At 45.9% G+C, this 22,311-nt stretch overlaps 1 protein-coding gene across 5 annotated transcripts in view; it reads left to right on the plus strand.

Annotated features, from left to right (window-relative positions):
• FAM13A (family with sequence similarity 13 member A) overlaps nt 1-19,865 on the plus strand; it is a 313,755-nt gene extending 293,890 nt beyond the window's left edge. For all 5 annotated transcript variants that reach the window (XM_075544017.1, XM_075544018.1, XM_075544019.1 and 2 more), the window contains 5 exons: nt 5,154-5,249; nt 6,216-6,299; nt 12,310-12,506; nt 13,068-13,169; nt 14,640-19,865. In XM_075544017.1, the coding sequence (XP_075400132.1) occupies nt 5,154-5,249; nt 6,216-6,299; nt 12,310-12,506; nt 13,068-13,169; nt 14,640-14,766 (606 nt within the window). In that variant the 3' untranslated portion in view covers nt 14,767-19,865. The remainder of the gene's footprint in view (nt 1-5,153; nt 5,250-6,215; nt 6,300-12,309; nt 12,507-13,067; nt 13,170-14,639) is intronic.
• The last annotated feature ends 2,446 nt before the right edge of the window (nt 19,866-22,311 follow it).

Raw genomic sequence — 22,311 nt, forward strand, 5'->3', positions numbered from 1 at the left:
TATTAGTATGGCAAGTCCTTTGCAACATTTAGGGATCACATCAAAAGGTCCTACCACAGGGAGAAGTAGAGCAAAGTGCTGCTCTTCACTGAACGGCCTTCTTCACATAGTCACAGACTTGGAAACTCACAGGGGTAGTTCTACCCTGTCCAATAGTGTCGCTATGAGTTGGCATCAATTTGATGGCAGTGAGTATGGTTTTATGTTTGTAATCTTGGAAACTAACAAGACAGTAAGCCTGCTGCTGTAAGAGGACATGGTGTTGGTTCTGACCCATAGAACCCTGCATACAATGAACGAATCATTACCCAGTCCTGCACCATCCTTGACTATTGATGCTTGTGTCCATTGTTGCTGCCACGTAGTCAAGGGTGTTCCTCTTTTTCAATGACTTGCTCTATCAACCATGGCACGTCCACAGTACTTGAGATGAAATACTTCCATCCTTGTTTCAAAAGAGCATTCTGGCTATATACTTCTTCCAACACAGATTTGTCCATTCCACTGGCAAGTCATGGTGCAGTCACTAGTCTTTGCCGACTCTACCATTCAAAGGTGTCAGTTCTTCTTCAGTCTTCCCTTTCAGTTGTCCATCTTCCTTATTGCATATAAGGCAATTGAAAATGGCATGGCTTGGGTGAAAAATCACATTTTTGCTTATTAACACTTTAAAGAGGTCTTTTGCAATAGATTTTTCACAATGCGGTACATAGCTTGATTTCCTGATTGCTGCTTCTAAGAACAACAATGGTGGATCCAAGTAACATAAAATCCTTGACAGTTTTGTTTTTCTGTTTATTATGATGTTGCCTATTGGTATAGTGTGGGATATTTGTTTTCTTTGAGTTGCGTTAAAATCCATAATAAAGGCCAGATTTCAAATGTCTTTGATGTTTATCAGTAAATACTTAAAACCCCATTGCTGTCAACAAATAAAGCTGTGTTCCCCATCTGCATGTTGCAGGATGTTCATGAGTCCCAAAGCTGATGCTGTGATCTTCATGTAGCCCGCCTTCTCAGGTTACTTGCTCAGCACACAGGTTGAACAAGTATTGTGAGAAGATACAACCCTGATGCCACCTTTCCTGATTTTAAACCATGAAATATCCCCCTTGTTCTGTTCAAATCACCGCCCCGTGGTCTAGCACGCGTCCTGCAGAAGCACAATGAGCTCTTCTAAGTCCCTCTTCTCAACGTGTGGTGATCCATCCAGCCAAGTTAAATGTGCGTGCCATAGCCAAAACTCAAGCAAATGCTAGACATAGAAAACTTCCTTTTGGACAAAATATTAGAAAGGAAATTTATTACTGTCAAATTTGACTTATTTTGGTTAATTTGACTGGCTAAATTTCCTCCTAACATCCAGAAATGTTTCTGGCAAATTACTGAGTCAGACTAACATGCTGGCCTGCAGTCGGGAAATGCTGACCCGTTACTGTTGTCGTTATTAGAAGTCATATTTCCTTGGGTAATAAATAAACCATCTGTTGGCTGTCGTGCATATCGTGTTTCATTGCGCATTGTATTTCACACATCACGTGGCAACAGTTAGGATGTGCCTTAATCCCATCTGCAATATGCTTAATAGATATAGCATGTATTAAAAGATTTGTGCGTGTGTGTGTATTCTCATTCCAAATTTTATCATTTTATATCTGACATTGTACAGGCCACTTGATTTCTGTTCTTCAAACTTACTCCTAGCTATCATTTAACTTTTATTGAATGATATATTCAACATAATTATAACACTTATTGAATCAAAACATAATGTACTTCTCCATGAACTTTTTGAAAATACAGAAAAGGGCCCCAAATGTATTTTTCTTGATGAATTTTCACAAATATCAAGAAGAAATGCTCTTCTTTATCCCTCAAACCTAAAGAGTGGTCTGAGCGGGGGCGTGGGGGAAGGGAGGAGGGAAAGTAAAATGGAAATGGACTCTGTAGTGACAAACGAGTTCATTTCAAATAAAAATAAAAAGAAGCAATCCTCTTCAAACCCCGTACAGTCTACATAGCATCCTACCCGCACCCCACTGCCATCAAGTAGATTACAACTCCTCCTGATCCTAAAGGCAGGGTGGAACTGCCCCCTGTGAGTTTCTGAGACTGTAACTCTGTAAGGGAGTTAAAGTCTTGTCCTATGAAACAGCTGGTGGTTTTGAACTGCTTACCTTGTGGTTAGCAGGCTAACATAATTACTATACCACAAGGCCAAATTAGAAACCACTGCTTTGATTTCTAAGGAGCCCTGGTGGCTCAGCGGTTAAGTATTCAGTTGCTCACTGAAAGGTCAGCAATTCAAATCCACCAGTCACTCCGCAGAGCAAAGATGAGACCGTCTGCTGCTTCCCCAGAGATGGCAACCTTGGAAACTGTATGGAGAAATTCTACCCTGCTCTGTAGGATTGTTATGTGTGAGAATTAACTCAGAGGCAATGATAGTTAGACTTCTAAAGTTATAGCTTAGTTTTGCTTATTTTTTTAATGTTTTTAAGTGGGATTCTACAATATATAATCTTTCACGTCCGGGGCTAATTTTACTCAGCATTGATTGGTGTGAGAGTAATCCATGGTGCTGTGTAGAAGAAATTCATGGTTTCTTCAGCCTCACTATGATGGGTGTAGTGCTAACTGTGGGAACAGACCCCATCTATTCCATTGATATGATTTTGATGGCTTCTAGTTTGGGGTAAGCAATGCTGGAATCAAGATTCATTTTTATGTCTCGGTGAATGGATCTATGTTCGTTTGGTGTATACTTAATATACAAGAGTGGAGTTACCAGGTCAGATGTTCAGCTTCACTGACTACTGTCAAGTAGTTGTCCTTAGAGTTACGCCCTCACCAGCCACAGGGAAGGAAAGGCTACCGTTGTTGGGCATTCTCGCCGACACTTGCTTCTGCCCTTCATGTTTTACTTAGGGTGGTAGGTATGTATTAGTAACACCTGCATTTGATTCCCAATATTTTCCTTCAGATCCTTAATCCATTTCCATATAAAATAGTTGGTTTTCTTCCAGCCATAACAGTCATTTTTTTTAAAAAAGTAGCATAAATTATAAACTCTTCAACAACACAGCGACCCTCTAGGACAGGGTAGCACTGCCCCTGTGTGTTTCCATGACTGTAACTAGTAGCAGGAGCAGAAGGCTCATCTTTATCCCGCAGAGGAGTGGGTTGGAAACACTGACATTGGTTAGCCGCCCAGTGAGTAGCCCACTGTGCGACCAGAGTTGTGCTGTAGATGGTAAAGTGGAAAGCTATCTGCCTTTTAATGTTGTAATAACAGAGAGGTATAGAGACCACATTATTATTAGTGTTAACAATTGATGGTAAACCACAGAACTGGCTTAGCATGATGTCAGTATCCTACCTTATTTTGGGGAGTATATAAAGTGCAGTATAGTTGATCAGTCTGCAGCAAATACGTACAAAAGGCAGCAAATGATAATCCCTTTGTACATAACGTAGAGTTTCCCCTCATGGTTGAAGCCCCAAAAGGCCCAGAAGAAAATTTGTCAAATTCTGTGCAATTTGCCTATACCTCCTGTGTGGAATGGAAATAAATTGCTGAAGACAAAATCCAAATTTAGGGCAAAGATACTTCATCTGAGCCCCCAGTTAAAGAACTATGGCTATCTATGCACACCTGTGAATTAGGCCTACCTGTCTATGAGCATAGTTCTGCTCTTTCCTGTGTGGGGTTGCCATGAGTCAGGGTCAGGTCAACAGCACCTGGTAGGCTGATGTGTTACATACCCACTCGGTCGTTTCACAGAGATATTCCCGTGATATGAGCACTGAAATAGCCGCTCATAGTGGCCTTGTAGGACAGGGAAGAGCTAATTTCCCCTATGGGCTTCCAAGAGCATAAATCTTTATGGGAGCAGAAAGCCGCGTCATTCTCCCACAGAGTTGCTTGTGGGTTTGAATTACCAACCTTGAGATTAGCGCCCCAAGCAATAATCCACAGTGCCACCAAGACTCCTTGAAATAGGCACTCAACTCACTGCCATCAAGTTGATGCCGACTCATAGCCACCCCAAAGGACAGAGTACAACTGCCTCTGAGTTTCTGCGATTGTAACTCTTTACAGGAGGACAAAGCCTCATCTTTTTCCTGTGGAGCAGCTGGTGGTTTCAAACTGCTGACCTTACGGTTAGCAGCCCAACACGGAACAAGTACACCAGTAGGACTCCTGAAATAGCTAGAAGGGATACAAAATCATAGATTCCTGCTTTCATGGTGCTTGCAGTCTAAAGGAAGAAACAAATCTGATGACAAATATTTATGGCCTAGGGTAAACGTGAAATAACAAGGTGTGATCACAACACCATCGTGACAACGGAGGGGTGGGGGAGAAGACAGCTCAGAACAGGGAGTGATTCTTGACCTGAAATTTGCCAGTAGGGTGTAAAGATGAGATCATACCAGGAGAAGTTAGGCAAGACTAAGCCTGACTGGGTTCTTATTTCTAGAACCCAAGAATGAGGAGGAGGAGGAGCAGCAGATCATGAGGATGTTTAGCTAGACGAGGTCTCTGAGTGGCTTAAAGTACTGCTCCGGAGAGTCAGTTTTGCTTTCTCCCCACCACCTAAAGAATCAGTCCTTGAGTTCAGTAACAGCTATTGAACCTTCTGCCTCAAGTCAAAATCCCAAGATTAGGCACTTATTCTGTCAACAGATATCCCCTGAATCCCTACTATTTGCCAGTCATCTGTAATACACAATAATTTCACGAGGCAGACATGTACATTAATTGTCAACAGAGCCAGAGGATAAAGAAGCTAACAGGAATACATGCTTTCCCTCTTTCCTGAAAAAAAAAAAAAAAGTAAATAATCTTGGAATTCTGAATCCAGAGGAATTTTAAGGAGAGACCTGATAGGTCCAGATTTTGTTTTAGGGAAAACGATATTGCTGATGAAGTGATTGCCTCAAACCGAAGTAGCTATTTTATGTATTTATGGACTAAACAGTGCTGTTGGCTTAAACAAACAAACAAATAAACAAATGGCATGAGAATGGCCAGGCTTGGTGAATGATGTGCGTCCTCTCCTGGAATGCCAGGCCCCAGAGTCTGCTGGACAGCCGACAGCATGAGCACGGTGAGCCACTGTCTCAGTTCTCATCTTCTTGCTTTTCAGGTAACAAAGACCGAACGGCAGGTGATGAAGCCACTCTATGACCGCTACCGGCTGGTCAAACAGATCCTATCCCGAGTCAACACCATACCCATCATTGTGAGTGTAACTCTCTGCTGCCCTTGACTGCCTGCTGGAGTGGGCTCTGGGGTTGCTCACAGGGCCTCATCTACTTTCTCCGCAGGAGCCCTGGTGGTGTGGTGGGGTGCGGGTTGGCCTGCTCACCACAGGCTCGGAGGAAGTGGAGGCTTTCTGATTGCATACAGATTGACAGTTTCAGAAACCCTAAGCAGCGGTTCTGTTCTGTCCTGTAGTGTCAATGTGAGTCCAAATCGACTTGGTGTTACTGATTTGGTCCTCCTCCTCCTCCTCCTCTTCCTCTTCCTCTTCCTCCTTTCTTCTTCTTAAAGCACTTGGCTGCTAATGGAAAGGTCAGTGGGTTCATGGCCTTGGAAACCCTGCAGGGCAATTCCACTCTGTCTTCTGGGGTCCCTCTGAGTAGGGATCGACGTGATGGCAGTGAGTTAGGTTTGGTGCTGAATTTCGTGTTCCTGAGTAGGTAAATGGGCAATAGAGAAATTAGATAACCTTTGAGGGACTTGCTTGATCAGCTGCCATTATTCTCAGTTTATCATCACTAGATTGTTCATGTAGTCATTTGTGATTGGGGAGGAAGGAGGGTGGGGAGACGGGTGTTTTTTCTTCAGGTGTTTTCAGTGTGTGCTGTAAGGTACTGGTGTGTTGTTCTTGTGCTACTGTATCTAGTGTGTTCTTGTGCTACTGTATCTGGTGTGTGTGTGTATGGTGTTGGTGTGGTGTGTGTGTGTGGTGTGTGTGATGTTGGTGTGGTGTGTGGTGTGTGTGTGTGTGTGTGTGTGTGTGTGTGTGTGAAGCGCAATTTCAAAAGGAACTTTCTTTTTCAGGTGTTCCTGGAGATATTTTAAGGTTTTAAAGGTATTGAGTTGGAAGATGATATAAATTCTGATGAGGGCCGAGGAGGGCCAAGGAGCTCAGGGAGCAGGCCAGGGCTTCCCAGTGTAACCTCCTTGTTACTATCTGTCGCAGGGTTCCCCCTCCAGCAAGAGGAGAAGCCCTTTGCTGCAGCCGATTATCGAGGGAGAAACGGCGTCCTTCTTCAAGGAGATCAAGGTGAAGACCCAGGGTGCTACCCCCCTGTGAAACCGCTCCTCAGTCCCTCTCCTTCATGTTCTCCCTCTCACCCGCCAATGGGAAGGGCTTGGGGTTGGGCCCTTTGTGGATGCAGGCTCCTCCTAGGGTTTCTGCGTGTAACCGGCTGTGAATAACCCTCGATGGTTGATGCTGTGGACCAGCTGGTTTCTCTCTTACTTCACTCCCCCTCTGGTTTGGTTTGCTGGGCTTTTTCTTTTGTTTATACTTTGCTTCTAAGATCTTTATTTTATCTTGTTTTTATCACATGGATGTTAGATAATTACACTGGGAAATTGATTTTATTTCAATTTTTGGTTAGATGCACTCATTGGCCATCTTAAATGTATATACAGCATTTATAGAGAAATCAAAATTTTAAAAAGCACTGGAGATGTATTTGTATAAACACGAGAGAGAGAGAGAGAGAGAGAGAGAGAGAGAAACCTGGTGGTACATTTACCAAGTTCCCAACGACCAACCCACCCCCAGCTCTAGCAGCCATGAGAGAAAGGCAGGGTATCTTGCTTCCAGTAAGCATTGGTAGAAGCCCTTTGAAGTAGTTCTGCACTGTCCTGTAGGGTCACTGTGAGTCTGAATCGACTTGATGGCAACAGAAGTGTGTACATCTGTGTATCTACATTTGTGTGCAAATGTATGAGATTGCTTCCAAAAGCTCATGGAAAATAGTATTCAAAGACAATAGAATTTTTCTACTAACTTTTTGAAGACCCCTGGTATATTTCAGGGCACACCCATACACACAGCACACTGAACAAAGAACATTGTATCGAGATCTATTTTAGTTCTCTTGACACATTTGTTGGTGAGAGGTCACCTGTCTTTCTCCCTCCTTGCTTTCTGTGGTATGCTGACTCCCTGGCACTGATTGTCTAAGCCACTCTTGATCTGTTAATGACCACCAGGCAATGGAGCGAATGGCCTGCCTGCTTTCAAGCATTAATTAAGGGTTTTATGTAGATAATCCCTGCGACCCGGTGGCTACATTCGCTGGGTGGGATGTGTATTCAGATTAGAGAGCTTCTCTCTGGGGACCTAACTGGATCAATCTCTTGCTTGTTTTTTTCTCCAGACAACTGACCTAACTTAACCTCCTTTCAGAGGACCCCAAAGGTGAAAGTCAGCTAGTGGCTCTTTCTAAATCAGTCTGTGCTAATCCAGGCTGACTAGAGAAACAAATCCAGGGAGACTCATATGTGTGTAAGAAAGAGCTTTATATACAAGAGCAACTGAATATTGAAAAAGCATCCCACCCAGTCCACATCAATTCCACAAGTCCTATATTAGCCCATGGGTACAATACCAATCTAAAAATTCCTCTTTAGACTCATGAAACGCATGCAATGATGCCAAATGCAGGATGATCACAGGGCAGTGAGTGGAAAGCCTTGTGGGTCCAGTTGCAGTGTAAGCATCTCAGTGCTGGCACAGGTCTCTACGTGGCTTCTCCAGCTCTGAGTCTCTGGCTGCCATCAGCCTGTCTCCATGTGTCTTGTCAGCTGCAATGTCTCCCAGGGAGTCAGCCTGCATCCCGCCTCCAGCGAGCTATTTATCTTCTTAGTGCTTCCAAATCAGGTTATCAAGCGACAACCTGATTGACAGGCTAGACCCTACCCCTTCCCAATGAATCCTCTCAAATTGACAAGATTATGTAACTACTACACAGTCATTTAAAAAAATGTTCAAAATCAGAAGGGGAATTGAACCCAAAGTGGGAGTGAGTTTTCAGAGTTTTACCATATATAATCCGATTTTTTCAGCACGTTTTTAATGCAGTTTTTGTGACACAATTAGGTGCCTCTACTGATATTCGGGTGGGCTTATACTTGAATATATACAGTACAGTACTTGTTATTCCTCTCTCTGATGGTTTCAACTTGGGTGGATATTCATTTATTTACTGTCGTTAGGAATGATTTTTGCAAATAATGGGGCTTCTTTCCCACTCAAAGGCGCTCTAGTGGCGTAGTGGTTATGCGTCGGGCTACAATCAGTAGGGTCAGCAGTTCAAATCCACCAGCTAGCTCCTTGGGGGAAAGGCGGGGCTTTCTCCTCCCATAAACAGTGACAGTCCCTGAAACCCGCAGGGACATTCTAGCCTGTGCTGTAGGGCCACTGTGAGTTGGCATCGACTCCATGGCAGTGGGTTTGGCTTGGTTCCCCACTGAGAGGCATCAATGGGAATCTCGCTGTTCTCTTGCCTGATCCTCATCAGTGTACCGTCCATGTGCTCAGTTTCCTGGTGCTACAACATCTCCCTTCTTCCTTCCACTCCTCTTCTTAACCCTTACCCGCTCTGAATAGTTCATAAGCCTCATTTAAGGTATCAGCCGGGGATGATGCTCATGCTGTATCATTTCATAAAGAACTCATTTTATGAAAATGCTTTGAACTTTGTGCCAAGATGCGGTGTTGTCTCTTGAAAGTGGTTTTGTTTGTTTGTTTTAACACGAAGCCTTGTTGTTCTAAAAGAAGACAGCTTTTATCTAACTGGTTACTTGACGCAAAAATTAAACCACTGCCACTTAAGCAATGTGGGCATTTGGGGCTGTGAGTGTTAGCCTGTCTCTTTTCAGAGCCTGAGGCGCAGCTGCTACTAGATAAACATGTGTTTGTTCACACTTTCAAATACAATTGTTAATCAGTGTCCAGTGATGCTCTTGGTTAAAAGGAGTATTCTTCCCGTTTTCATTCTTTAGCTTTGTTTTTATAGAAGTCTATTGTGGCTTTTATACTGGTCAAGATTTCAGGTAATTTTGCAATGTTTCCCCTTTTTGGTAAATAGCTCTGTGTTTTGGTTGCTCATGGCTTGGTCATTGGCCACACTTCGTAATTCTTGGCAATTCTGATACCATTGAGAATCTGGTGTGTGTACAGATAAGTATTTTCTTTATAAAGTACTACTGGTTTTAAATGCTTAGGCAAGGGAGACAGTTACATATTAAAGAGAGCCATGACTTTTCAGGAGTTACTGAGAATGGTTTGTCCAGCTTCATTTCAGAGAACACTTGAGAACGCACCGTGGGCCTAATGCTAACCACAAGGTCAGCAGTTCGAAACCACTAGGTGCTTCAAGGGAGAAAGATGAGGCTTTTTACCTTGTAAAGATTTATAGAATCGGAAACTGACACAGGCAGTCCAACTCTGTCATACAGGGTAGCTGTGATTCAGACTTCACTAGATAGCAGTGAGATCTTGAAGGATGGTGCTTTGTGACTTCATTTCTGACCCGTCTTAGGCTTTAATGTTCTTTTAATAGTCAATTGTGTTTCTCTTTTTCATCTGAGTTACTAGGCTACGAAATAAGCCATTATTGTTCCCCTACTATATACAGGCACCAACCAAGCTCTGGGGACAGTAGTAATCAGACCAGCCAAATCCTTTCTTCCATTGAGCTTCTTAAGGACAAGTGGTTCCACCTTATCTTTCTCTTGCAGGAAGGGAGGAACATCAGCAAAACACCTATCTGTGCTCCCTGTCACAATGAGCCAAAGGGCCCTGATGGCATAGTGGTTACACATCGGGCTGCTAACTGTAAGGTGTGCAGTTCAAAACCAACAGCCCCACCTCCAGAGAAAGAAGGAGCTTTCTATTCCCATAACGATTGCAGTCTTCAAAACCTACAGGACAGCTCCACCCTGGCCTCTGCACTCACTATGAGTTAGAACTGCCTCCGTGCCAGCGTGTTTACTGGGGTTGTTTGGGCTTTGGGGGGGTCACCATGGGTCAGAATCTACTCCGAGGCTGTGAGGTTTTTTTCATTATTTTCCTTTCTTTGGGGTTTTAGTGTGCCAGTTACCTTGTTAGGTAGAAAGGTGAGTGAGAAAGTCTGGCTACAAAATAATAGAAATTGTCATTTAGCAAACACAAACATGGGAAGCTGTTGCTTCTGGACCTATCATTCAACTAGGTTGTGTACCTCTGAAGGCTGTGTTCTCATCTCTCTTACCCTTCCCCAGAGTATTTAGCACCCTGATTTATGCCACAGCATCATGGCACTTTTTGCACCTCTGAGGGACGCAAATCAGGTACTTTGAGTTTAGGGAACAAAAGGAAGTCTTAAGGGGCACAAGCAGTACTTTGGGTTGGAAAGTGTAAGGTGTCCCAATGAAATTCTCTGAGGGGTACCCCTGGCTAACCTGGAGGTATCTTGAGCAATTGTGTTGTTGTGATAGGGGGCAGGAGGAGGGGTGGCGGGGGTTGTCAGTGCAACTTACCTGGCATTTCTTCACCAATGCAATTTTTAATTTTATTAAAACGCCTTCATAATAAGGTCCTGTGATTATGCTGTGTCCTTTAAGAAAGTCTGCCAAGCTAACCCTTTTGAAGTCCCCAGAAGGAGGACTTCTGAAATGACCTGCTTTGACTTTGTGGCAGAAGCCTTCAGAAGCTACTGTTTCAATTGGACCTTCACTTTGAAGGCACAAGAACGAGCCCGCGACAAGCGTTTTACTCTTGAGAAAAACTAACTGTCTGCAGCCGTACGCTGACCACACAGACACTTTTAAAGCACATGCATTTTAAACTGTAGCCCCAGTTCCAGTAGCAGTACCTTTTGACTTACCCTCAGACTTTATATACATCATCTTAATTCATTCTGATAAAAACTCCATACGTAAGACTGATTAATTTGACAGGGGTTTTTTTTGCATTCTATGTAACTTTTTAAGTATTTAAGCATACAAAACTATTAATGAGACGTTGATTTCAATGGATCAAAGGGAGAGATTAAAGACTTAGGGTCGTGGCTAAAAACTCGGGAAGGCCACTTTGCTTTGGCCAGTTCCATTTTCCTGTCTCTATCATATGACTCTCATGGTAGTTGTCTGATGGTCTTCACCCAGCTCCTGGGCTTATGTTTGTATGTTCACAGTATTTCTCAGAGACACCATGTAAACATACCAACGTTTATGATAAGAAAACCACCCTGTGCAGTTTGCAAACTTGGACTTTGACTTCCTGCTCTGCCTACTGTTTGCCTGCCACTTGAGAATTATTTGCTTCCTTTGCATGGAAGCCATTTGATTTTATTGTAACGATCGATGCTGTGCTTCCTGTGGTTCCTGTAGTGTTTCTGGTTTTCCAGACAGTAATACATTCTCTTCTGATCTGATTGTACAGTTTGGTAGTAAATTAATCCAATTAAAATCTTCCTTTGTATCTCTAATGATATCTGGTCTTTAGGCTTATATGCCTGCAGCTTGCCATTGAAAATTAGGTTGCCTTGATTGTTTTCCTAATTACATGATCAGAACTGACATTGAATAGCATATATGTCTTACAAACTTAAATACTAAAAGATACCGCTGTGACTCTTGGAAGTTCCTTGGGGAAAAGATAAAAGGCGTGAATTTTATTATCCTAATTAGGAGAAGATAAACATCTTAATCTTCTCAAAGATTTATTAAAATTGTGTGCTGCGAGCAACCATAAAATATTTTAGAAGTATTTATAATATCTACTTTTATTTCTACTCATATTCTTTGGGAAAGCTGTGTTTTTTCTGTTTCTTAAAATGTGCCTAGCTTCATGAAAGGGGCTTGGGGTCTGCAGGCAATAGCCTGGAAGGCACTGCCTGCCGCCATGCTGGCTTTTCTTCTGTGCAGTCATAGAACTGTGCATTTGGGGCATGTTTAAGTTAGGCTGGTTGTTTCTTTCTGTTCTCAGCTCTGACAAGTGATCACAGTGCTGTAAGCTAACTGTTGAGAACACATTTGTATAGTCTATTCGCCTATTGAGTGGCTGCATTTGGGGTGTATCTTATTTAGACTGTGCATATAAATATTCATTACTATCTCCATAATGTGCTAAATGTGTTACTAAATACAAATGTAGAGGAAACTAGAATCGTACACTTAGGTGATGTCCAGATAATTAGGTGATTGTTAAAAGATACTTGAAGAGAGTGTCGCCCCAAACCGCCTCCCCACTAAATAACCAGGTTCTTACCGGGGTGGCTCTGTATCCCCAGGAAGAAGAGGAGGGTTCCGAAGATGACACCAACACAAGGCCAGACTTCACAGTCACCCTGAAAACCGACTTCAGTGCGCGCTGTTTCCTAGACCAATTTGAGGATGACACTGATGGGTTTGTTTCCCCAATGGACGATAAAATGCCTTCTAAGAGCAGCCAGGACGCAGGCCTTTCCAATCTCCACGCCGCTTCAATGTACGTCATTGTGTTGTTGCTTTTGAACTCTTTCAGCAAAAATAACTTTATTGGATTGTATTTTTAGGCTTGAAAGTGATTTACCTGGTGGGGGTATGGGGGGGGCGGTAAAGTTTTTGTCTTTAATTTCCAACCTCAGTTCCTCTCTTTGCTTCATCCCTATGATGTTAGGGGGCTTTGCAGACCTCGCTTAAAGAACCGGAAGGTCTCTGTAAGCAGCATGGTGTGGTTCTGTCGCCGCGGCTCATAATTTCACACACATTGAGCACAGATGTCATCTTTGTCCCCCAAATATTACAAAGCACCTGGGGTCTCACAAAGCCTGGGAATTCCTAAGTAGTAGGACCGGGCCGGAGTCTCCAGAAACCATTTGTACTGCCCATGTGGGCTTCCCAGAGATCGCAAACGCCCACGCTGCTAACACTGATGCCCCCTCTAGACCTGGGTTGGTCTGTTTCCATCTGCGTGTTTCCCCCTCTTTCCACAACCTGCATGGAGCTGCACATGCTTCCTCACATTATAGACTCAATCCCGGTGTCTCCATGTCTTCTACCCTCTTAGACCGGAACTCTTGGAACACCTTCAGGAAATGAGAGAAGAAAAAAAAAGGATTAGAAAGAAACTTCGTGACTTTGAAGACAATTTTTTCAGACAAAATGGAAGGTAGTGTGTTTGTTTCTCCTCCCCGCCCCACCACCTCACCCCATCCACCCCGTCTTCTCGGTCAGAACGATGGGGTGCCCCTAAAGTGGCTACTCCTCTGTAGCCCCGTCCTGGGGGGATATGCTTAAGGACCCTAAAGGTTTGCTGTGATTTGATGAGGTTTATGCAATCCCCGGGAAGAACTATCCCGGATATGATCCAAAACGGATGCAGACTCAGCTAACACTTATTTATCAAACTAACCTTTCATGTCAAATTCTAATCTCCAACGAGCAAAGGAAGTTGAATCTCCGTTTGATAGCCCTGGCTATTTATTTTCTTCAGGAAATGTAGAGGGAGCGATAAGGAAAGAGGACTTTAAATATTGCCCACTGTATTAACCCTTCTTTGAAGAGCTCCTTTGAGAGGACAAGGCAAGGTACCAATAAGGCCCGTTTAGATTTAGTTTGTTGAATTACATGAAGTAAGCCTTCCTTGTATTTCCTCTTCCTTAGTTCGGAAGGGAAGCCTTGACTTTGTGCAGCTTGTGCACTTCAAAGCGGAATCAGACGTGCAGGAGTGCATGGTGGGTAATACCAGCTGCTTTGCAGAGAGGCCTCCTGCCTTCCGGGCCTGGTGGGAATTGGAGGTAGAATGTGGATCATAACCCTGTTGCATCACGTCATTGTAAAGGTTCTATTGGATCACAAGTGCATGGTGCTTAGCCCTGCACTTGTCCCAGGCGTACTGCTGGATCCTCAGAGAACAGCTATTGTGCATCTTAAAAATATGACAGGGCTTACTCATAGTATGTGATCTAACTGCTGAATTTCGAAATTCATTTTATAATGAGCATTTGCTATCTCTTCTTTGTAGTGAGTAATTTGTGAGGCTATGAATTCCTAATTCAACATTTAATGGGCCCATGACCAAAAAAACCGAAAATCATACTCACTGGCATTGAGCTGATGCTGACCCATAGCAAGCCTGCAGGAGAGGGTCAAAGGGCCCCTGGGTGTTTCAGAAACTGGAGCTCTTGGCAGGAATACAAAGCCCTGCTCTCTCCCTTGGAGCAGCTGGTGGTTTTGAACTGCTGTTCTTTGCAATTAGCAGCCTGACCTGTAACCACCACGCCACCCGAGCCCCCCAAAGATGCCCTATATGCTGATGAAAAGAACATTACATTCTAATGATCAATTAAGGGTTGCAGTGTCCAGAGACCCTCAATGTGAACTCACACTTGAGCAGAGAGAGAGGGAGTCGCTGCATTTCTTAGTGCTGCAGATTCCACACCTTGTCCAACTGACTACCCCAAATTCAGGCACACACTGTTGGGGGTCGGGGGTGGGGGGCCGACTCCATAGCCATGTGATGTCCGGTAGGGCTGGCCCTGAAGCTGATACATTGCAAGGCGGCCTCCTGGGGATAATTCCACCTCTCTAGGAAAGGCAGAAAATGACCCCCTGCCCACGTGTCCTTTGTTTCCATCAGGAACGTCCAGAAGGAAGACCGCACTCCGATGGCTGAAGAATACAACGAATACAAGCACATAAAGGCGAAACTTCGGCTCTTGGAGGTGCTCATCAGCAAGAGAGACGCGGGTTCCAAGTCCATGTAGAGGCGCCCCAGCGCCTTGGCGGAATGGGCCAGCGGGCCTGGGAACAGAGGCGCTCTGCAGGGCCCGGGGTGAGCACGGGAGCTAGGGCGGGTGAGGAGGAGCCTTTCTGAGACCAGCCAGCATGCGGCCCTCCACCTGCAGGCCACCTGGATGGACTCCTGCCTCCATCGCTCGCCTGCGAGACCGACTGCCGGCAAGCCGAGAAGGAAACCACCTGGCGTGGGAATTTTGTCATGGCAACGCCAGGATCCTGCGCACGCGCGCACACACACGCACACACACCCACGCACACCAATGTAGTGGAAACTCTACCAACACTACCAATGACGAAGCACTACATTTAGACACAGAGGAGATGAAACTGCCCTCTCCCCGGAGAACTGAGACATTGTTTCCGCACAAGCTCGGGACTTCATCTTGTCGAGCGAACAGGCTGTATTCCCCCGTGGACCGCTGCCAAGTGTGGATGTGCATCTGAGAGTCCGCCCACCTGCCCTATTTGCTGCCTTGGCCGTTCTTGTGCCCTTTGCGCCGAGCTGCGCCTCTCCCGCTGGTGTGAATTTGTTGTTTCTCCCCCTTCTTCGCCCCCAACCCCGCGCTCAGGTACCCGGAAGCTGCGCCTGCCCCCGATCGGCCACGGCACCCTCTCTTAGATGGTGTGCTCCTTCAGGGCGCCCTCCGCAGACAAAGGCTTTCTTCGATTGTTGCCTAGACCTGATGGCCTGCAGAGGACAGAGGGATGACAGCAATAGCTATATCCGTGATTGATGACTTTCGAATCAGGTATCAGGGTGAAGAGCCTGGAGAATTCTTTCCTGCACTCCCGACTGCGCTCATCAGTCGCAGATTTGTGAAAGACATTCCCCAGTGGTTGGTCCCTCAGCCAGGCCAGCATGGGTTAAGGCAGTCCAGGGGTCACGGCTTCATTTTGACACTAGCCAAACACAAAAGGCCTTGCTGCGTTTTCAGCCCCCCAGTGTAGTGGCTCGTGGGAGGGAGGGATCCCGTGCCCTCAGTCTCCTGAGTACTCAGCAGAGACTTTAAAAAGGTAAAACTGCACTATAAATCCCCCAAGTGAAGGGTCACTAAGACCTCAACGCTCAGCCCAAAGCAGAATCTAAGTTGCACCATTTGAAGATGCTGCTGGAGATTTCTAAGAGGGGAAAGGCTGGGGTGGGGCCCATTGTTGTGATCATGTTTGCAACGTCTGTACCACAAAGCTGTCTACATTAGACATTTTGGGGAGACCAGAGGATTGAGGGCACTGACTCATTCATTCCACTCTTTGGTGAGTGAGCTAGCATCCCTCTGTGATAGGTTGCTACGTTTTAACCTTCTGGGTCAGCACTCAGAAGCGTGGGCTCCGGGCCAACCGGACCATTCTGGGTCCTAGCACAGGTGTCCACACTTGGCCATGTGTGCCAACAGGTTCTGCCTTTGGAAGATATGTGGCAGGAAGAACGGGGCATCAGGGGTGCCCTTCCCTATAACTTGAGAGTGACCTCTGAGAATGTACCTCCCCCTGCCCCCCTAAGTAAAAAAGAGAGAGAGAGAGAGAACCCAAAACTGCACGGGGGAGTTGTCGATTTCAAGAATCTCTGTGGTTAGAAGTCTGGATGTTCGGCAACATTTTCCACCACTAAAGGGAGGTGACAGCTCTCCTCCATCCATCCGTTGAAAGTTGTTTCGGGTCCAGCAGGAGTAGCGGGGGAGGGGGCATGTGGAGAATGCCTTTCAGTTTGCCCTTAGAAATAATCGCGAAGACGCTCCTGAGCGGTGTGTGGGAAGGGCCCTGGGGTGGATCTGTACACTCAGAGATGGTGCATAAGCCCACCAACTTAGGTGTACCTGTACATATACTTTGGTATTCTTTGCCCTACTGTTTACACTGCAGATCGCTATAATTTCAAGGAGTTATATTGTTAAATGATGCACTTTAGGACATTTTCTATTTTTGAGATCTGAGCACTAATCATACACATGACCAAAAATTGTATTTTTTAAAGGAGATACATGTCAAGTCTGTCCTCTTAAGAGAACTGTTATCTTAAATAAGCTAGCCTATCAATCAAATCATGACCAGTTAACTTTTAAGCACATCTGTTGAAGAGTATTGTTTTGTTTGAAAAAAAAAATCGACGAGGTGTTTGTGGTTGTTGCTTTCCAAGATAATGGGAGAAATGAAATATTAAATGTTTAGAAATCTGCTGTTTCTGCCGAAGGTAAATGAACTGATCTCTTCAGGAATGCCCCATACAAATTTGTATAATTGGATGCAAGCTAACACCCAGTCCTAGTAAAATAAACGGTTTGTGGGGTGCTGTGTATGCTGCTGTACTTTCTCATCACCCGTGTGCTCACGCCACAGAGCCCGGGTGAATGAGGGAGGCTGTCTACACGGCCCTGTTAGAAGACGTGTTGCTCGGCAGTTTCTGCTGCAGCCAGCAATGCTGTGGGACATTGGTTTCCATGGTAACCATTCCTTCAGCCTAAGACCCAAGAGGCAGTTTCTTTCTTTCTTTTTTTTTTTTTTTGAGAGGCAGTTTCTTAATTGGCTTTCCACAGACAGAACACTTCGGACTGGGCGCTTTTCCCCTCCGCCCACTTGGGAAATATGTGTGCTTATAGCACATGCCCCCAAAACGAATGTGTGTGGTTGTTTCATAGCAAAGATCAGGAAAGGTGCCTAGTGAAGGAAAAGAAATGGGATGGTGCGATGGACGATAAGACTGAAGAAATGACAGAGCCTTGTCATTTCCATAGACCTGGCCTGGCTTGCCCTGTACCTCATCTGGAGTAAATATGGAAAGAGATGTTTATATGACGGTTGACATGATTACCATGGTTCATCTTTGGATCATGGCATTAGGACGTCACTCTCTAAGCCATGTGTGTACAAGGTTTGGTCCAAAGGCCTGCTGAGACGTTTCTGAAATCAGCAAAGTCTTCCAGGGTGATCATCCAAGTCAGGGGAAATTCTCCTGAAAGAGCCAAACAGGTTTCAATGAGTCGCAAGAGTGAATCATTAAATTCACTCGTCTCAATGCCAGCTCGAAGGCATCGGGAGCTAACTGCTTGTGAAGATTCCCTATCATTCTCTCCAGTTGCCAGTTTGAAGTCAAAAGGTGTTTGTTATGTGTTGCCAAGGCGGGAAGGAGCAGCAGCGCCTCTGTTTGTAACATCTGGATAATTTTTGCTCACTCTCATTCTGATGCAATGCTTGCGTGACTGCGGAAGGGCCTTTTGCAAGGTGCTCTGCTCCCTGGTGTAGCCTCTGTGGTCCTGGGGGAAATGGCTCAGGGCTGCACTTTGTCATCCATATTTCATGGAAATGCCCAGGGGCCAGCATTCCTAACGACCCTATTAACTGAGGATTTGCACAAGTGGTTGAGTCTGGAAATCCGTGTAAGGGGAATATTTTGGTTTATCATCAGTAGGAAGCAGTGGCCATGCTGTAATACAAGTTGATTCCGTCTGGAGGAATGCCTAAAAAAAAAAAAAAAAAAAGGCTGAATTAGGCCCAGCATCCAGAACTGAGCACAGAGAGACCTGAAAAGCAAGTGTTAATGTTGGTAGAAGCTCTGTTGTGGTCAAGATCCTTAATCAGAGCACAGAGGGGCCATTTTTCTAAGGGAAATTACACTACCCTTGATGGCCAATCTCAAGTGAAAATCCACAAATTGTTCACGGCTTTGTGAGAAGCAGGTTGGCTCTGCATTCTGCTGTTCCCCAGAAGAGTTCTACTTGCCCCATGGCTTCTAGGGTGGGCTGGTTTGTGTTGCTCTCCCTCCTAGCTAGAGAAAGCAGATGCCTGCACCAAGACCAATACCTTTGCCCTCTTCTTTTTCAGGAGCCACTTGATTAAATGATGAACTCACTGTCATGGAGTCGATTCGAGGTCATAGGGACCCTCTGGGACAAGGTAGAATGGCCCCCGGGGGGGTCCTGACACTGTGACTCAGTAAGGGAGTAGAAAGCCTTGTCTTTATCCCGAGGAGTGGCTGGTGATTTCGAACTGCTGATCTTGTAGTTAGCAGCCCCATGCATCCCCACAGGGTATAGGAGAGAGGAAAAACTACACTAACATGTGAGCGCCCAGTTGCCGCTGAAGCCCGGGTCTTTGACCAAACCCAAGGTGTGGGCTCTTTTCCTTCTCAGGTCTCTTGCCCACCACCACTTGCCCCTGAAGTTAAATAAAGAGTGTACACTCGGTCCAAAGGCCAGCTAAACCTTTCAAATGTTTATATATTTAAACTGTGCTTACTGGTACTTCTTCAAATGATGGCTTGCTGGCAAGCTCCAAGCAAGATTAATAGAGATATATAGGCCAGCATGGGGGTATCAGCAACTTTCCCAATTAGAGACCAGGCCTTTGTGGACATCTGTATGAGGCCCCAAGTGACCCTCTAAAACAGCGGTTCTCAACCTGTGGGTCACGACCCCTTGGGGGGGGTGTCAAATGACCCTTTTGCAGGGGTCACCCGATTCATAACAGTAGCAAAATTACAGTTAAGAAGTAGCAATGAAAATAATTTTATGGTTGGAGGTCACCACAACATGAGGAATTGTATTAAAAGGTCGGGGCATGAGGAAGGTTGAGAACCACTGCTCTATAAGAAACAAATATGAAGCAACCATTGCCATCACGTCCTGGGCTTATGGCAGCCCCTTATGGCATGTATGTGAAAAGTAAGTGGAGGTCAGAGCCGCAGGGTCACAGGTAGGTATGTAAAACAAATCCACATATGTTGAGAGCTTCCTGTCTGTCACTGACATCCTCTCATGTCTACTGAGAATCTCCTTTCTGACTGGAGTCAGGCCAGCTGTGGTCACATTCACGGCTCAAGAAATTGGTTTGCAAATAAACTTACTCGATTCCAAAGTCAAGCCTGTGGTTGCTTATACTAAGTTTTTATTAAAATAAAACAGTAGTCAAAAATGAATGGGCCCAGAAGAATGTGGACGGGACGTGGAGGCAGAAGGTATTTGCACTCGCTATTGTCCCTTTTGTAAAATGTATACCGAATGAGAGATGTCATGGACATTATTTCTGTACATGACTCTATTTTGTGTAAACTTAAGGAAATAAAATATTTTTAACTGTGGGTGTGCTGGAATTCTTGACAGTTCCCGCCATATCTGACTGCAGTGCTTGTGGGATCGAACCTTTCCCATCTTCAAGAACCTAGCTGCTCCCGTGAGCTCCCCAAAGCCTCAGGAGGATTATTTTTCTGTTGCTTTGCCTCGAAGGCGAGCATTGGAACGTCAAGCAAACTGGGTACACATTATCGCTTACTCGTGGTTGTATTGAGATGTGAAATGTGCTTGTGTTTGTGCTCAGCTACTTTTGAAAAGAATTACTAGAAGAGGCCAGAGGGGCGCAGAAGCAAAGGAACCATGTAATTGTAAAAGTTAAGTGCATTTCCAGTCTCTGAGACCATGCCTGACCCACTGTCCCTGAGTCAGTTCCGACTCATCCAGCAACTCAACACACTTCCTGCCATTGAGTTGATTCCAACTCAAAGTAGCTCTAGCAGGCAGAGTAGCACTGCCCCTGTGGGTGTCCAGGACTGTAACTCTTTATAGGAAGTGACCCTTACCTTTCTCCTGTGGAGTGACTGGTGGTTTTGAACCGATAACCTTACAGTTGGCAGCCCAGTGCATAACCCCAGTACACCACCAGGGCTCCTGCCTCTGTCGCACAGACACCCTATAGAGTGGAGTAGAGCTGCCCCTAAGAGACTCGAGGTTGTTCACCTGTACAGACGCAGATGGTCACATTTTTCTCCACAGAGGAGCTGGTGAGCTCGGGTCTCTGCTGCTAGAAGCCCCGTGCTTCACCCACTGCCCGACCCCAACTCCTTCCCAGAGACCATCATGAGTCCACGCAGGCTGACGCCACAAAGCCACTGGACTACTGACTCAGGCCAAAGAGCTCATTTAGTGGTGCAAGGAGTGCCCCACCCTCTCTGCGTCGTCTGTGAGATACCAGGCAGAGTGCCAAGTACCTGCCAGGGCGCCCCACAGGCTCTTCTGGTCTGAAGGCTCCGCGGGGGCTGTTCACGGAGCTTTCTCTCACTGAGCTGCTGGGTGTCTCTGAACCACTCACCTTGCCATTGGTAGCCGAGCGCTTAACTGTGTGTCACCAGAGCTGCTCTACAGCTCATGTGGCTGCAACTGAAGGCCATTCCACCCAGAAGCGCCCCCGGGGATAGATAGGAACCCAGGGCACAAGGTCATGAAAGGTGGGCACGGATGGGCGGCAGGCAGCCTGCAGTGATGCTCCATTTTCTGAAGCAGTACCTGCAAGCTGACTTTGGGGGTCAGGGGCGATGAGAACGTGAGTGCTACCCCAAGCACACCCAGGCTCCACAGCTCCCTCGCCTGACTATGGTCTGCATACTCCCCAGCACACACCAATGATAGCTGGTGTGAGCCACCTGTGCAAGCATTTCCTAAAGGGGGCCTGCCCCAGGGGCGGGACAACAGCCAAGGAGTAGGATCTCAGCCTCTCACCAGCGTCACGATGACTTCTTCTCGACACAGATTCTGAATCTTATAAAACAAACAGACCCCCAAAGAAAGCATCTACACCTGCCGTATCCCCAAGCTGGTCAGCTCATCAAGGCTATTTTTACAGAGCAGAGTTTCATCTTCAGTCCAAGCCACGTGTCCAAGTCCCCAAGTGCATTTTCAGAATCCTGTTGGCAGGCGGACAAATGGGGCTTGGCAGTAAGCGGGGTTGTTGACAGTTGCTTCTCACGTCTCTGCGGCAACAAGGCGTGCACCCCAGGGATGGCTCTGCACTGTGCTTCCTCTTTTCCCCGGGGGGCTGGGCCCAGAGCCACGCAGCAATGGGTCTCACCTGCAGCAAACGCTGTACCTTGTTGTTATTCCTGTGGTCGTCAAGGGCCCCTGGTTCTGACTCACAATGCTCCCCTGGGACGGAGGAGAACTGCCCCAGATGGCTTTCTTGGCTGTCAGCTTTACAGGAAGAGATCACCGGGCTGGCTTCCATGGGGCTGCGAGGTAGGTTCAAACCATCAACTTTCTGGTTAGCAGCCAAGAGCGTATCCATGACACCACTAAAAAAACCAAAACTCACTGCCATCAGATTTATTGTGACTCATGGCAACCCTGTAGCACAGGGTAGAATTGCCTCTGTGGGTTTCTGAGATTATAATTCCATACAGGACTAGAATTCCTCCTCTTTCTCCCTCGGAGAGCTGGTGGTTTTGAACTGCTGACTCTGCGGTTAGCAGCACAATCCCTGACCACTCTGCCACCAGGACTCACCTGTGGCAGCACCAGGACTCCTTAATGTTACTGTGACTTCAGAAGCGCAGAGCCTTTCAGGTACTACAGTTCCTTTTGTTTCATTTCTTCTTAAAAACAAAAAACCCCAAAGACACCCAGAAATCGTGACTCCAGGCTTTTCGGGTCCTGCACCTTAGAGCACTTCTTGGTAAGACGTTTGGAGATATGGTTGCCTTGAAGAACTTGAAATGACTACCCAGGCTTGGAGCAAGGGGAGGGAAGCAAGGG

This window comes from Tenrec ecaudatus, chromosome 3, assembly GCF_050624435.1.
Source record: "Tenrec ecaudatus isolate mTenEca1 chromosome 3, mTenEca1.hap1, whole genome shotgun sequence".
NCBI classification, from domain to species: domain Eukaryota; kingdom Metazoa; phylum Chordata; class Mammalia; order Afrosoricida; family Tenrecidae; genus Tenrec; species Tenrec ecaudatus.